The 18490-nt window shown below is 40.0% G+C and overlaps 1 protein-coding gene across 1 annotated transcript in view; it reads right to left on the reverse strand.

The window, feature by feature from the left end:
- The window catches only part of rfx3 (regulatory factor X, 3 (influences HLA class II expression)), a 148123-nt gene that overhangs the window by 28759 nt on the left and 100874 nt on the right, over positions 1-18490 (reverse strand). The window contains exon 6 of the mRNA XM_007892606.2: positions 3858-3932. Coding sequence (XP_007890797.1) covers positions 3858-3932 — 75 coding nt within the window. The remainder of the gene's footprint in view (positions 1-3857; positions 3933-18490) is intronic.

Below are 18490 nucleotides of genomic sequence, written 5' to 3' on the forward strand. Positions count from 1 at the left end.
TGCAAGGATTATTGTGACTAAATAACAACCACATTGAGTCAAGCTTTCATCTTACTTTCTATCCCTTATAAATTTCCGCCGATATTACTGTTTGAGATTACATAATGTTGTTAGAATCATTCATAAGATTGAAGCTGTCCAGAGGAACGTTTTGTTCAAACCTAAAATATAGCTTTAGTAAATGAAGCAGTTAATGCTCCTGATCAAACCTCACTCGCAACTACTTGTGAGCACTCTACAAATGTGCATAATTGAATTGCTTCCAAAACACTGCTGCAAAACAGCTATTTTGAACTGCAATGCTCTTTCAGATGTCAACATCAAGTGAAAAGGATTGGGATTAAAAAGTTAACTTTGGAGTTTCGCTAGTGATTTTGAAATTCGTGATTAACTTTCAGTGTTTGAGGACAAAGACGAGTGAAATCATGCACTGTGTAAAAAAGAGCTTTTCGAACAGTCTTTTGTAATATTCGCAGACAATAAGAAAATGGAATGAACTTAAATGCGGTATTCAAGTGCAGAAAGAGAGCTAATTAAATCTCCAATGACCTACAGATTCAAGCTTTGTCAATTAAAAAGGATGAATGGAATACGTTTTGCTTAATTTTCCCAAGCCACTAAGGGCTTGACATTCTTATTTTCGCTAATTTTAGCAGTAATGTAGACTTGTGTAAATAAGAGCAGAACATTGATGGACAAATCTTCTGTATTCTCAACATTCCTATCCGTGTGAAACAAGATTTAAACACCTGTGCAGGACAGGAGGAAACAAGATCAATTTGCCTTGTTATAGGCCAGTCAGGAGGAATGCTTGCAAAATTGCTGAGCTGAGAAATCACATAGAAAGTGAGTGTTTCATTCTAGACCAGGCCTAGAGTTGGTAAGCCAAGCATTGAAAACAGTGACAGATTTCAATAACACAATACAATTTAGATTTATATAGTGCCTTTCACGTCGGAAGGATGTTTAAAAACGCTTCACAGTGCTGGGTGGGCACCCGAGTTGGGGGCGGGAGCAAACCGGGGGATGGGAAAGGGGAAAAGATGACTGAAAGCGCAGTCAAAAGGATACATTTTGAGATGTACCTGAGAGGTCTGGGAGCACAAGGAAATAGTAAGGGTGTAATTTGAAGCAGTTAATACCCCGGGTAACAGGTCTTCTGCAATAGAGTGAGCTATCTGTTCATGACAGAGCAGCAGCATGTGAGGAGGATCACCAGGGAAGTTGTAACAGAATGTGCCACACCTGGCCCAAGAGTTGCTGAAGGTGAGGAAGGAGGCTGGATAATAATAATAATAATCCTTGCATTTGATATAGCACCTTATCACGTTGTTGAGACGTCTTAAAGCGCTTCTCAGAATATACTCTAAACTGAATTGACTATATGTTGTGGGCGAATAAGTGTTTTTTAACCAAGATAAATAATACTCCCTGCCTATTCCAAAACATCTTATTACATTTAACTTTTCCGAGCAAGATGTGCTATGGTAATAAACCATTAGTATCTTACTTGTAAACTCTGATATGCAAATCAGTGCTTCTGAGAACAGTTGAAATATTTTCCCTAAGGCAAAAGTAGGGAAACAGCCTGTATCTATCCAGGGTTGATAAGGCCTGGGGAATAGAAAAACTGCACCAAGGGAGATAACTAATTATTCTATGTAATTTAATTCAAAACTTGCCCTGCCTGTTATAATTCCTTTGACATCTGTTACACCAGCATGATTTTGACGGCCAACAAGTTCTCTTGTGTGAAGAACATCTTTGAAACTTAATATTTTTTTCCTGCTTACATTACATTTTATTGGTCCTACCAAAAGAACACAAACGTAAAGTCATAGCACTCAGACAAAATGGTACTAAGATTTGCTGATGTACTTAAACCAGGAAGCTCTGTTCTCCTCTCACAAAAACTATGACAATGTAACATCTGCATGTGATTTGGAGGCATTACAATGTGTGATGTAGGAATCAAGAGTCTACAGAGGTGCTTGTGCATCCCATCATTTTAAATGAAGTTACTGCAATGTGCTGTTGCCTCAAGCACTGCATTAATAGTGCCAGGTCTTTCTCTCTACTTTTCTCCTTGGTGGCATATCCCAAGAGCGCTGCACTACCGTTTGCTGTTAACTAGGAAATACAAGGCATCGCTTGCCTGGGTACCAAGTGGGCAATGCTGTAAAAGCATAGCACATATTTGGAATTCATTGCAGAAGGAAAATGGAGTCTGGACAGTTTTATCTTTCTGCTCTTCAAACACCCTTAATTAACAAATAATAATAGTTCCTCCACAATACACAGAGTGAAAATTATCATTTACACCTGACCTAATACTTATTTTTTGTGTGTAGCGAGCAGGCTTGGTGAAAACAGGGCAGAGGAGAGGGAAGAATCTGACCCCTCCAGGACAGGTATAATTAAGTCTTTCATTTAAATTCTGTGAAAAATGTGATGTTTTAATCAGCCTGCAGTGAATCAGAATCTATGTGCTATCTTCACTTCTCAAATGGATTAAGGCCAAAGAGGGTACGGTTATTGTTGTGTTAATCATTTCCTGGAATGAGTCCAAAGCACAATCATAGAATCATGCAAGTTGGCTCCAGTGTTGCCAAACATTACAACTCAATTTTTAGTACTGCATTCACATTGTGAGTGAACATTCAGGACTAAAAATAGACTTATTAGCCCAACTGTGCCAACAAGAAGGCAATCCCATACGGTGTTGGACTCACTGTTAGCTCCAGTCAAAGTCAAGGAACAAACACGACGACTCAAATCCACCGCTTGTTAAAATATCATAATGTCTCACCATTGGACTCATCTACCAGCCTGAGTCTATTTTGTCAGATCTACTCTGGTAATATCTCTTTTAAGCATTGATTATGCTAGCCAGGCAGTACTGGCTACATATCTTGGTGATCATTCAGAGCACTATCAGTGATTCTTCAATACACATGAAATTAGTTATTCCCTATTTAAGCTTGTATATTGGAGAATGGTACTCTAGGATTTGGATAAAGGAAGGTACATGACAAATACCTGCTGTGCTTGGCTTAAAGTGCAACATGCTGACCCAAGGAATTGGGACTCAACCCTCATTCAACTGTAAACATTAGCTCATTTAATCTAACTGTAGCATCAAACAGGCACCCAGAGAGAATCAGTTTGTTCAGTGTTGTTGCTGTGATCAGAGTATCAGCTCCCATGCTGTGTTGTCAGACTCTGAGTTGAATCAAGATCCAGAGCATGTTATTTTATCAGCCAGCCGTGAAGTGAGTTATGTTCTCATCATATTGCCTATTTTGGAGTGCTCTTACACCAATATTAATAGTCTATTAACAGACCAAACCATGGAGTACAGGGCTCCCCGATTCTTTAAAACAATAAAGGCTTGCAATGTTCTAACAGAGCAAGCCAGTAAGCCAGAATATGCAGTACTACTACTTCATTGTGCTGGAATAGATATACAATCCCAGAAATTTTTTGCAGTATATGGTTCCACCTAAGTAACACATTAATATCATCTAACTTCTCCTTCATGGTGAACCCCCCAAAATGTGCCATCATAGACTGGGGTAAATTAAGCCTGTTTAACTTGCACTACTTCAAACTGTGTTTGGATTGCAAAGACGGACGTAAACATATTTCTGTCACAGCATGAATGGAATAAGATTAAGCTATAGTGTTGTATGCAGCAGCTTGTTTTGCTGGGGAAAGGAATAACACAAAACGGGAATGTGTTACTTGCAGCAAGCCAGCAGAAGCAAAATTTACAGGAATAGCAGCAGTCAGTCAGAGGAAGGCTTGTGCCACATGGACAAAAGATTAAAGTAGTTTTGAAAGAAGAGGCAACTTACATGGCTGTTGAGAAGAGTGCTTCTGTGAGCTGTCAAACCATCAGACTTTTGGAGTGTCTCAATCGCCATTTCAATCTGATGACAGATAGCATTAAAAAGTGCTCAAGATAAGGCAGTAAAAGCAGATTTCATTGAACACAGAAATAAATGAAAGAATGAAAAGCCATAACTGTTTTTTTTTGATGAGCAAGTTCTCACTGACAAATCTATACCACATTGAATACCTCTGCTCTACACAATTTAAACACAACACTATCTCAAGTGCAATTTGATTTACAATAAAGGATTTAAGATGAAAAGCGAGATTGAATGTCCTACTATTTGTACTTGCTTTATGTTGTGTTCCACTGTATAAACCAGCTCAGCTGTAGGTCATTCTGCAGGTGCCAATTCTAGATAGTGTTCAATGTATCAACTATATCACGCAGAATGTTCCAGTTTGTATGTCAAATTACATGCACCTATTCTATTCATACCATTTGCAAGAGCTCTACTTCATATACGTATTACAGTAGAACCCCGTTATAAGTTGCTTCATTATATAGTGGATGTGTTCATAGCACTGGGTGTGGTCAGCGCCTTGGGACGTCCTCCTTACAGCGCCTTGGGACGTCCTCCTGACGTGAAAGGCGCTCTATAAATGGAATCTTGTTGTTGTTGTTGGTCCCTACGCTTACTTACCAACACAATCCAAAACATGCGGTGCCTACTCCGTTGGCGCTTTGCCAGTGCGGGACAGTCAAGTTGCTGTTGAGGTTAATGCACATAAGCACATAGTGCAGGAAATAACACTGATGGTGATTTGATGACATGTGGCGAGTCGACCACTTTAGCTTCGCAGGTGTCAGCTAGTGGTTTTCTTTCTGATCTCATCCTCAGTGCATGCACAAGTTCTGACTGTCAGTTATGCCCTGGTACAACATTGGATTTTAAGGATCCCAACTACCAGGATACAAAGGGGCTTCATGGTATACGCAGGACTCTGCATAGCAAATATATTTCATACCGGATGTTTCACTTCATATACCAGGCGCATTTTGCATTGCATGTACCAATTTGCTATTTTGCAGATATTATACTGTATGTACCGATTTAGGGCACGCTAGATTGTGTGTCAGGTCAGCTTCCTGTCATATGGAGTGTACAAGCTGTGTCCTGTACTTCAAATACCAGCTAAATACACTTCATGTAAAAGCTTTGCTTTGTCACAATCTGTACACCAGAAGGCACTTACCTGCCACACACTAAATTGTATATCCTACGTCAGACGTGCATTGTGTGTCATATTAAAAACATACTTAGTAGATGTGCAATTCAACGTTGCAGTTGACATATTAAGTGAACACTATGCTACAAGTTGTAGTCGGAACCGCTTGCCAGAAGAGATTACAGAAGATAAGGAAATATCTTGTGTTGAATTACAAGGTAATAATCCAGTCAGGGATCCAGGCTATTTTACAGAGAGAAGAGGAACCCATGTATGTTCAAACTTGGAGATTAGATGACGGTTCTAAACCCTTTGCTGATGTTTATTTAATAACATGTATAATGCATACATAGCACCAGATTTTCCTTACTATTCTTTTCTTATAACTATAATGGTGTGTTAAATGTTAATAAAATGGGTAACAGGTTCAATAGGCTGAATGGCCTCCTCCTGGTCCTGTTTTCCAATGATTTAAAGCTGCTACTTGATAGAATAACAACAGCAACTTGCATTTGTATAACTTCCTTCATGCGAGGTTACATCTTGGAGGGCTTAACAATTGCATAGTTTGACAAAATTGCAAGATCGGCCTGGATGAAGAAGGCCCTCCAGCCAATTCAATCTAGAACACCCAACCTACCAACCCCTCAACATTGCACCAAACTGCTTTTTAATGGAGTCCAGTGTCCTGAATTCTACCACCTTTTCTGGCAACCCATTCCTGTTGTTGATTACCCTATGTGTAAATACAAACTTCTGATTCTAAACCTATGTCCTCTTGTTCTATTGTCTTGATGCATCCTAAAGCATTGTTGAGTTTACTTTTTCAACCCATTTAAAATTTTGTACACCTCTACGAGGTCCCACGCTGAGCAGACTTCTCAAGATTGGGTGCAGATCCCTGACTGTCCAGAGGCTTGGGACTTCCTCCTGACATGAAAGGCACTAAACAAATGTAATTTGTGAAGAGCTGTAGTTCGTCTAATTGTTGCTTACTGCTCATTTCTCCAACTGTAGGGATCATCCCCGTTGCTCTCCTTAGGTAGCCCCTTAATGTCACAGTGACTAGAAGTGTACGCAGTATTCAAGATGTGGTCTAACCAGATCACCGTACAGCCAGAGTATGACATCTGGGATATGTGTAGCATCCCGTTTGCCTTGTTTATTGCTGCCTCACACTGTTTTGACATAGTGAATGATGAGTCAACTAACACCCCGAGATCTCTTTCAGCTTCCCCCTTGGCAAGTTCAATCCTACCATTGGAGTATTTGTGTTTCCTATTCTTGGATCCTATATGTAGTGTCTTGCATTTATCAGTGCGTGCATTGTGAGCCTGGAAGAAAGGGGAGGTGTCCGTAGACACAGTCGAAATATCAAGCAATACTGACGTTAGGGCATAGGACCTGAAGAAATATTTGTGATGCAAGAACAGTACTTTTTAGCAGACTATCTTTTTAAATGAATTATTAGAAAAGTGCCACCTTCATGAAACATAATCTTTTCTTAATGTAATATATTATATTCAAATTTGATCAGGATTATGGGAACTTCTCAATTTATACTTTAATCGTTGCCACCACTAACCATAAATATTCCTAAAATATGCACAGCAACTCACATTAATGCCATACTCAGGTGCAGGGCTGACAGGAGCAGCATACTTATAATAATAATCCTTGCATTTGTTATAGGCCCTTGCATGACCGGAGGATGGCTCAACGTGCTTCACAGGATTTACATTTCGCTGACAAAATACAGTCAATTCACTTTACAATATATTCTGTGACGCACTATGAGACATATCAATGAAGCGATAAGGTGCTATATCAAATGCAAGGATTATTATTATTATTATTTACTGTAGGTGAAAGCGGCAGCCAATTTATAATCAGAACAAATTTACAGCAGAGAAGGAGGCCATTCGGCCCAGCAAGTCTACACCGGCTCTCAGAGCAAAGTTCATTCAATCCTATTCAATCCTTGTTTTATCCCCATACTCTTTAAGTCTCTATAAGCGATGGTCCATAAACAGCTACAAAGTGAATGACCAATTTTCACTGGGGGATTGTTGTCTCTTGTAATCTAAATGAGGTGATATACATGCACATTTCACTATTGAGGCTGCGACAGAGTCAGCTGCAGCTACTGGTGGCATGTGTGTGAACACATCAACACACATATATAACATGCGTATATGGTCACAAAAGTGCCTCACACACAGCCAGATTCTGCTGTGGTCACCTCCCGCCTCTGGATGCAGGAAGAGCAGCAGAAACACTGAAGAATCGCTTCAGTTATTTTACTGTTGTTCCAGTTACTGCACACGACTTGCATGCAATTACATTTGAGCCTGAGATGGTGTGCCTCAAACCTGTCATCAGACCAGACAAGATATTTCCAGCTGTGGGAAGAAGAGCAGTGCCAGCTTGTCAGTGGCTTCACTTTTGTGCTGCTCTTCCTGTTTCCGTAAACTATTGCCACAATTACACAACCAGTCTGATATCAATTGCCCTCCTGACGGTGGGTCAATCCCTCATAGCCACTTATTTTCAGATGCTGATGGCTGAACGCGTTCAGCTGCCACATGCCACTGTTGCTGCCAGCTCTCCCAGTAGCTGAATAGTCAGCAACATAATAATAATCTTTGCATTTGATGTAATAATAATAATCCTTGCATTTGATATAGCGCCTTATCACGTCCTCGAGACATCTCAAAGCACTTCACAGAATATACTGTAAAGTGAATTGACTGTGAATTTTTTGTGGCTGAAACGTGGCAGCCAATTGCGCACAGCAGTGCCCACAAACAGTCATGGATTAAGTGACCAAATTATTATTAGTATTTTTCTTTGAAGGAATTATTACCCCTGGAAAAATGATCCGTCAATCGACTAACAACCGGGTTCCTACTTACTGCTAGGTAAACTGAGAAAATTATGGGGAAAAAACTCGACTGGAACCAAAATCACCTGATATCCCGGTTACCATTATTTTTGTAGTCGTAGATCAGGAAAAAAGATGCTCAAGTCTTGCAAATGGGTGGGACATATGATATCAAATCACCTTGAATGTACAATCCACACTGTGCAAAACAAAATCAGAAAATGGAAAAGATTTTTAAATTGAAGGCTGCAAAGGCACAACGGTCCACTTACGCATGCAGCTGGAGGCCTGATATAAAAGCATCAACGAAGAAACACCTTGAGGACAAAGAGTGAAGAAATCTTTTGGAAGAGATCTGCATTTCAAAGCAGGGTACGAGAATAAATATATCAAATAAGCGCGCAATTTACATTACTGACAAAAAGAAATACTTAGTACATTTATTTGGATAAGGAATGCACTCAAGATAATAGGTTAACAAGCAAGTACAGTGATTTGTAGCCTGGGACTGCGCGTTTCAGTGGTTCTGATTGCATTACTTTTTGTTCAAGATTTTTCAGCCTGACGTGCACAAATAACATCCTGCTGCATTAAACTTAAAACACGTTATATTTATTGTGGTGATCAAATTGAGAACCTGTTTAAACAGCAAAATGAAGGTCTCAAAGAGTTAATAATATCTGCATGGATGGTGGAGGGGTTGAGGGGAGAATAAGAGGAGGAAAGATATGTTCACCATCTAACCTGGAATGTCAAACCTCGGGCATTAGCTACTGTATTAGCACCTGACCTGAGGGATTAACCCGTCTGATTTAATAATAATTTTAATAATAATCCTTGCATTTCATATATCGCCTTATCAAGCCATTGAGGCTTCACAGAATATGTTGTTAATTAGATTGACTGTGTATTTTGTGGGCGAAACCCAACAACCAATTGAGCACAGCAGTGTCCAACAAACAGTTGTGGATCGAGTGATCACATTTTTTTTGGAGGGATTATTATATCCGAAAAGTGAACTGCCAATCACCTAACAACTGGGCTCCTACTTTACAGCTAGGTAAACAGACGTCTCAGATGGATGTTAAAAATCTCATCACCCAGTTTAAAAAAAAGGGAATTCTCTGGGTGTCGTGGCCAACAATCTGCCAGATTAATTGGTCAGTCACCTCATGGATGTCTGTGGGACCTTGCTGTGCAAATGGCTGTTACACTTTCCTACAAATACACAGCCACTGAATTTGACAATAAATCTGTCAAGCATTTTGAGACCAGAATATTCAATGTGATAAGACCATAAGACGTAGGAGCAAGAGTAGGCCATTCAGCCCCTCGAGCCTGCTCTGCCATTTAATAAGATCATGGCTGATCTTCTAACCTAATTCCATTTACCTGCCCTATCCCCAAACCTCTTAATCCCTCTATCCTTTAGAAATCTATCAACCTCAGTCTTGAATATGTTCAAGGACTGAGCATCCACAGCCTTCTGGGGTAGAGAATTCCACAAATTCACTACCCTCTGAGTGAAGAAATGTTTCCTCCACTCAGTTCGAAAAGGCTGACACTTAATCTTGAGACTATGATCCCTAGTTTTAGATTCTCCAACCAGGGGAAACAGTCTCACGGCATCTACCCTGTCAAGACCCTTAAGAATCTTATAGGTTTCTAGTTTACTAGAACCTAGCCTAGTTTACTCAACCTATCCTCATAAGTCATCCTCCTCATCCTAGGAACCAACCTAGTGAATCTATGCTGCACCCCCTCTAAGACGAATATGTCCTTTCTTAAATAAGGAGACCAAAACTGCACACAATATTCTAGGTGCGGTCTCACCAAGGCCTTATACAACTGCAGCAAGACTTCCCTATTCTTGTACTCTAAACCTTTTGCAATGAACGCCAACATGGCATTAGCTTTCCTAGTTGCTTGCTGTACCTGCATACTAACTTTTTGTGACTGGTGTACAAGGACACCCAAATCTCTCTGAACACTAACACTATCTAGTCTCCCCCTCTAGAAAATAATCCACTTTTCTATTTTTACTGCCTAGGTGAATAACTTCACACTTCCCCACGTTATACTCCATCTGCCACCTTCTTGCCCACTCACCTTGCCTGTCTATTTCCCTTTGCATTCTTCGTGTGTCATCCTCACAGCTTACGCTCCCACCTATCTTCGTATCATCCGCGAATTTAGATATGTTACGTTCTATTTCCTCATCTAAATCATTGATATAGACTGCAAATAATTGAGGCCCAAGCACTGATCCTTGGCATTCCACTAGTCACATTCTGCCAATCTGAGAAGGACCTGTTTATCCCTACTCTCTGTTTTCTTCCTGTTAGCCACTCTCCAATCCATGCTAATATATTACTTTTAATTCCATGGGCTCTAATCTTATGCAACAGCCTTTTATGTGACACCTTGTCGAATGCCTTCTGGAAATCCAAATACACGACGTCTACTGGTCCCCCCTATCTAACCTGCTAGTTACACCCTCAAAAAACGCTATAAAATTTATTACACAAGATTTCCCTTTTGTAAAGCAAAATAATGTATTGGAAAAAATATATGTGATAAGGCACTCCAAAAATATCTCTTTGAGGCACAGCCTGATACAACAACAAAATTACATTTGTATAGCGCCTTTCGCGTCAGGAGGACATCCCAAGGTGCTGGACAGTCAGTGTTTCAGAAACTTCTGGGGGTTAGGGAGTGTAGAGGGCAGGGGGGGAAGGAGGGTGACCAAAGGCACAGTCGAAGAGGAGGGTCTTGAGGCGGGTCTTGTAGGAGGCAAGGGAGGGGGTGAGGCGGAGGGACTGTGGAATGGAGTTCCAGAGGATGAGGGCAGAGTGGCAGAAGGCCCACCCGCCAATTGTGGGTTGGGCAAGGCGGGGGATGTGAAGCAGGCCAGAGCCTGCTGAGCAGAGGGAGTGGGCAGGTTGGTAGAGGGTTATGAGGTTGCAGAGATAGTGGGGAGCATGGTCATGGAGGGTTTTGAAAGTCAGGATCAGGATCTTGAACTGTATCCTCTGTGTGATGGGAAACCAGTGGAGTCGGCTGAGGACGGGGGTGATAGGGTCACGGAGGTTGGTGCGGGAGAGGACACGGGCTACACAGTTCTGGGTGATCTGCAGTCTATGGAGGGAGGAGTTGGGGAGGCCGACAAGCAGGGATTTTGCGTAGTTATGAATGCATGTATGACAGTCTCGGTGGCCTGCGGTGTGAGATAGTGGAGGAGCCGGGTGATATTGCGGAGGTGGGGGAAGTGAGTGTGGGTCATGGCACAGATGTGGGGTAGAAACAGTTGAGGGTCAAACAAGACCCCAAGGTTCCGGACTGGCTTAGCAAGGTGGAGTTTGCATCCATGGATGGTGATGCTGTCAGTGCCTGAGGTGTGCAGGCGCTGACCAGAGCCAATCAGGAGGGCCTCGGTCTTGTTGACGTTCAACTGACGAAAGTTAGCTCTCATCCAGGATTTGATGTCTGACAGACATTCAGTCAGGACAGCAGTGGTCCTGGAGTCAAGGCTGGAGGCAGAGAGGTACAGGTAGGTGGTATCCGCATACATGTGGAAGTTGACCCCATGTCTGCGGATGATGTCACCAAGAGGGAGCATATAGATATTGAAGAGGAGGGGACACAGGACAGAGTAAAACTCTATTTTTCAAAGCGAGATTATGAATTTATTGGTAGCCAGTGCTGAATTGGAGTCAGTTTTATTACTGTGAACAGGAACCCACAAAGAACTGGGTACTCTCCAAAACTATTGAATTAAAGATTCTTACATCCATCAGAGACAGAGAAGGTTTTCAGCCCTTCAGTTTGCTCTGGATTGGATGCCAATTCCCTGACTTGAAGTGTAAAATTAGATAGTGTTAGAAACTAACTCTGGAATCTTAGAATTAGAAACACAATTATGTTTTTAAAAAAACATAAATTCTGACCAAAGATTTTGCCATGTAAAAGGAATAAGCACTATTCAGTCAATTGAATTTGTATCTATTTTACTGCCTATTGTAGTTATAGTTGAGGCAGAATTTGTATTAAATCCAATTACTATTGAATCAGTGTAGGGTATGGGTTGACTGACCTCCCGCTGAAATGGCTCAATGAATCCTTGCTCCATACATAATGTACGCTAGACTCCCATTTCCCGCAGCTTTTAAAGATGTCTAAAGAGTTTGAAACCATTTGAGATTTATAATAGCTTTGTGTAAGTAGAAATACTGAAACTGTGACAATAGCAGCTTATGCTAAACATATTTGTTAGGAGAAGTGGGCAACACAGCATCTTCAAATACAATCCTGACATCTCTACTTTCTCTGTAGACTTCTTGTTGGTTAAATAAAATGAATCTGGGCAGCCTCAATCCAGTTCCCAGGGGAAATAAGTTCAGAGCAGAATAATACTCTCAAATGTGTCAGTAATTGCTACTAATTTGACCGTTTCGCTTAGAGAGGCCAAGGGTAGACAGAATGAGACATGGGGAATGTCACACTGACAGTGTTAGATGTGTGCACAGAAAGGAAGAAGAAAAAGCAAAATCTGCATCTTATGAGGTAGCTGGTCAGGGACATAACTCAGTCTGTAACAACCTTTCATCTGACCGATAATCAGTCTTCATTTGAATAGCTGATGAAGTTATTTGGTTGCAAATAGTAAATGTAATGCTTAATTCCCAGCCAGCATGGTTATCCAGTATCCACATATGTATAAGCCCTCCTCAAACTAACTTAATATACAACAACAACTTTCATTTATACAGTGCCCTTCATGTAGGGTAATTTCTTGGAGCACATTGCAGGGAGTGCTTCAACGCTGAGGAAGGGAAAGGTGGCCATAGGCACGTTCAAAGAGGTAGGATTTAAGGTGAGACTTAAAGACAAAAAGCAAGGGTGCAAGCTAGCGTGATAAGAGGGAGACAGTTCCAGAGGTTAGAGGGGTTGGGGTGCAATCTCTTAGTGGTTGGGTTGGTAGGATTTTAGAAGGTCACAGGGGTAGAATCAGACTAGATCTTTAGTTTGTCTTCACCGTTTAAATACATTTGTTTTGTACTTCAACGTATATGTATATTCCAGTTAGCAAAGACTCTGCACTATGTCCACGTTGAATTGACAGTAAAAGTACAGCATAAATGTCTAAGCCTTGCTCCCAAAACTTGCTCAGCAGGTGGTTTCAGAAATCAAATCTAAACCATTACCTGCACTTAAATTAATAATAATAATCCTTCCCAAAAATGATAATAATTTGGTCACAAACAACTGGTTGTGGGATCCTGCTTTGTGCAATTGGTTGCCATGTTTCGCCCACCAAATATACAGTCAATTCACTTTGCAGTATATTCTATGAAATGCTTTGAGACGTCTCAAAAACACGATAAGGCTACATATCAAATGCAAGGATTATTATTATTAAATTGAGTTTATATTGTAGCCAAGACTTGGTTACAATATAAACTCAATTTAATAATATTAATCCTAGTATAAATATAAATAAGTATACATTTGTATACAGTGCTTATAGAATCATAGAATATTACAGCACAGAAGGAGGCCATTTGGCCCATCGTGCCTGTACCGGCACTTTAGAAGAGCTACCCAGTCAGTCCTGCACCCCACTCGTTCCCCATATCTTTGCAAATGTTTCCTTTTCAAGTACCTATCCAATTTCCTTTTAAGAGTTGTTATTGAATCTGTTTCCACCACCCTTTCAGGCAGTGCATTCCAGACTGTAACAACTCTCTGTGTAAAAATCTCCTCATCTCCCCTCTCTCTGGTTGTTTTGCCAATTATCTTAAATACCATTTTACCATTCTGGTAAATCTCCTCTGCGTCATCTCCAAGGGCTTGATATCCTTACTAAAGCATGGTGCCCAGAATTGGATACAATACTCCAGCTGCCTATATATATGTATATGTTATATAATTCCTGCTCAACTGCATCACTTCCATGCCAGTGTTAACCAGAACCTGAAGAACTTATTTCCACATGATGGAAAATTATTTTACATGATAATAATAATCCTTGCATTTGATATAGCGCTTTTCACGTCTGCTAGACGTCTCAAAGTGCTTCACAGAATATACTGTAAAGTGAATTGATTGTATATTTGTGGGCAAAACGCAGCAGCCAATTGCACACAGCAGTGTCCCACAAACAGTCGTGGATTGAATGACCAAATTCTAATTTTTTTTGAGGTATTATTATCAGGCATGTGGAGTAAGCAAACTTGCCCAAGGTTTCGCCCTGCCGGGAATCGAACTCTGGTCTCTCGCTTTATATATATCTATACATATACTCGCCCACAAAATATCAGTCAATTCACTTTATGGTGTATTCTGTGAAGCACTTTGAAATGCCTTGAAGGTGCTATATCAAATGTAAGAATTATTATTATATATATATATAAAATATATAATGTAGGTGCACCATTAAGGCCACATGTAGTTTCTTATGGGCACATATATACTCTGTACATGTAGTTTACACTGGCACGGAAGCGATGCAATAGAGCAGGAAATGGGATTGATATTTCCCATTCCAAAATAGCTCCCATCAGGTCCCGAGTGTATTTGACACCTGCATTTAAGCGCTCTGAGACACTACCCTGCTTGGAGGGCACTATATAAGTGCAAGTTGGTGTTGTATTTACACATGGTTTACATATGTCACGTAATAGATCCCATTTCTGCTACAAGTACTATCTTAGCTATAGTGCAAACTTTGCAAAATACTCCTTTAAAACAACAACAAAATCTTACATTTATATAGGGCCTTTCAGTGGGGCTAGTGCCTCAGAAAGCTTAAAATTTGAAACCAATTGTGTTCAAAGTTCTTGAGTAGCGCATTGAACTGCCATTAAGCTCTTTAATGTTAATAAAGATACAGATCAGATCAGCATTAAAATAAAATTGCTCAGTTGCGCAGGCACTGAGCTCTCCTCGGTACCCTGTGGGAGCTATTTTGGAATGGGAAATATCAATCCCATTTCCTGCTCTACTGTCTTGCTTCCATGCCAGTGTTAACCAGTGTTAACCAGAAGCTGAATAATTTATTTCCACATCATGGAAGATTATATACTGAGCGGCAAGTGGGACATGGTTTAAAACAAGTGTCATTTCTCTTCAACAGCTGAGATAAATTTAAAGGGGCATGAATTGGAGCACTTCTGAAGAGGGTAAATTGTACCCACACCCAAAAAAAGTAAAAACAAATGCTTTGTAGAAATACTAAATATTACAGTGCATGAGATTGAATCCAATAGTAGATGAAAAACAGAACACAAACAGTTGTCTTTTCAACAAAACAGAATGACTTACGAATGCTGAAAATGTTCAGCACTTTTCAAAGTGATGTGAAAAGCCACAGTAGTCTGTAGAGATTACTTCAATGGCCAGGCAACTTCTGTGAGAAGCTGCAGAGTCTTCCTACTCAGTCGGGTCAAGTGCTTTATTGTTGTTGTTTCAGACGCTTCATATTGGCAGCACCAGATGAGATTTAATGATCAGAGGAAGAGAGGCTCCTCGGTTTCAAACTAAACAAATCACAAATGTTGTTGCTCTAATGCCTGTTTATACTGCTAGAATTGATGTTACATTGTTTCCAGCGGTGAAGCGATTTGAAGCAGAGAGCAGGATTTATAATTCCCATTTCCCGATCACTCTCGCTAGGGGCTGAGAGCTGAACTGCATTAGTTCTCCTGTGTTATTAAGCAGCAAATGCCCATGTTTGAGAATCTATTCGTTGACAAAGAGACCCCCAAAATAAAATGCCAGAGGGAAACAAGTGCCTTTAATTTGTAATTATTAATATTTTATTGTTTCAGGTTCAGATGTGCAGTAATTGAACTTATTGATGCAAAGTTACATAAATACATACTAGTCTGTGTTTGACAAACAACGCAATACAATGATGTCAATTACATCCAAAAGCAGAAATGGGGTCTATTTTGTGCCATATGTAAACCATGTGCAAATACAGATGTCAAATGCACTAGGTGTAAATCACAAGTAAACATGTGTACAGAGGAAACTACATATGGCCTTATGGGGTAACTAACCACTAACAATTTCTACTGGTTGTTAATTACTTAATTAAGGTTGTACACCTGCATTCAGTACACACAGCGCTTACTACGCCTCATTTACCCTTGGTTTACACTTGGTGCGTAATCAACCCATATGTTGTTTACATGACATCAATGTAACAGAAATTGGTGTGCAAATATTGTGTTTAGTCAATCAACATACAGTAAGGGATTCCAATCATCATAAACCCAGAGATAAGGCTGAGGCTTTGAAACTGCACAAGGCTGACTGTGAAATTCATGATTTTCTTTCAAGTCCATCTTTTTGCCAGTGGCTGCCTCAAAAATAGTAAACCCCAAGAGTCAGCTTATTTCACGCGGCTTCATGATAAAATCCACATTGTAGGATCATAAATGATGGTCACATAATCATTTCAAGTTTATTAAATGATAGTCAGTTGTGGATTACTGGGAAGTATTATATTACAGGGAGACTTAATTTTTAGTGTTCTTACACTAGTGTTAATTTCACCTGGGTCTAGAGCTACTTTATTTATTGGCGTTTCAGAGCATCCAGAATTGACAAATTGTTGAATTTAATCTTAACTTTGAAGTTGGTTTATGCTGTTCTTAAAATAATTTACAGAAACTGGATTCAAAATTAATAACAATCCTTGCATTTGATATAGCACCTTATCACGTTTTCTAGACATCTCAAAGTGTTTCTCAGAATATACTGTAAAGTGAATTGACTGTATATTTTGTCTGTATAGAACAACATTAACAACACGATTACATTTGTATCGCGCTTTTCACGTCGGGAGGACGTCCCAAAGCGCTGAAGGTTGCATATAACAATTTGCCAAACCTTGGACAACCTAAACTGCTACACAAATAGAGTAAATCCAGAGACAGGTGGAATTTCTCCCCACCAGTTTAGTACTGGTTGCTATTAAATTCAGAAGATTCACTTTAGGACTCCAGCCCCAATCTCTGGACTAACTGTAGTAGACCTTTCAAGGCAGGTTTATGAGGCTTTGAATCGATTGATCACAAGATATTCAAGTTTTGAAAGGCTACAAGTCAGAATAGTACATTGCCACCATTCTTTCTATAATAAAGTGTGAGATATTAATATAATACACTTTAAGATGTTGCTGGTTTGGAGATAAGCCCAGTGTCTGGTGTGAAATTGAGCTGTAAAAGTCAAAGGGCTGTACTATATAGCCTGCCTTTGCCAGGGAAGTAATAGGATACCACAATTATACTATGTCCCATGAGTTAGGGAAGAATGTGCAAAAAAAGCCAGGGTTCCTATTTCTGACCATTACTCAGCGACTCTTGTTGCGAAGTAGGTGTTTGTGAACATTTGCTGAGGACAGATTCAAGACGGGCTATGGATATCTCCTAATGGTTAAATAGCTCACTGCTACTCGCCGTCTGTTTTCACCCATGAAGAACGGGCAGTTTGGGCAAAGTGACCGAGAGCCAGCACTCATGAAGTGGTTGGTATCAGAAAGAGATATTCCTTCAGAGAGAAGGGGAGAAAATTGGAGGAGTGGGGGTGGATAGAAGAAAAGCGATACCAATGTATATGTAGATCTGAATGAATAGAAAAGGCAACTTTGCATAGTTTAATAATAATCTTGGAGGACTTGAAAAGGCTTTTTGCATTCTAAGGTTTTACAAAGCAGTGGCAGTTTTACACAGAAATAGAACATTCTTTTCTACATTAAAGAACTGCTCCTCATTAGCAATAAATCCTATAATAACATCAAAATCTTTCAGAGCATTCAGTGCAGGACACTGTCAGTTACCTGAACTAACACCCAGAATTTCTAAAATTTACTTCGGTATGTATCTCTCTCTGCTTATAACCCCTACACATGCCTTGCTGTGGTGCATCAGGAGACCTTTTCGGCTCTCAAAATACATAACTGTACAAATGGTTTGGGATTCATTCCTTATGCTGAATGCTATAAAGTGGAATCAGACAAGAGTACAGAACTTCAGAATTCATTGTATTCTTCAAGTGAATTTTCTTTTAATTGGCATATAAGCTTGTGCAGACTTCAACAGTCTCTGACACCAAATTACTGACTTGTTTTCCTCCACCCATTTTTGAATGCTTATGGACCATTAATATTTTGTAACCAATTTTCACCAATAAATGTTGGCTATTTCAGTGAAAGTCAATTGGTAAATTGGTTTCAGCACCTTGGGGTGTCCTCCTCATGTGAAAGGTGCATTATAAAAATGTAAATTTGTTATTGTTGAAAAACTTGTTGAAAAACGAATCCCTCCCAAAATGATACACTATTTTTCAGTAGTACGAACATATTGTTCTTATCACGTTGTTCCAGGGACAAATTGTGAGCCCAGTTAGAAGTAAACTCGAGGCTTCTGCGCAATTTAAATGTCTGTAGAAACCTCACTTGCATTTGTGCAATTAGATTTCTTTGCAGTAGTGCATAGCTTTTATGCATTTAAATATTTAATGTTGGACAGTGTA

This window comes from Callorhinchus milii, unplaced genomic scaffold (assembly GCF_018977255.1).
Source record: "Callorhinchus milii isolate IMCB2004 unplaced genomic scaffold, IMCB_Cmil_1.0 Scaffold1, whole genome shotgun sequence".
NCBI lineage: Eukaryota > Metazoa > Chordata > Chondrichthyes > Chimaeriformes > Callorhinchidae > Callorhinchus > Callorhinchus milii.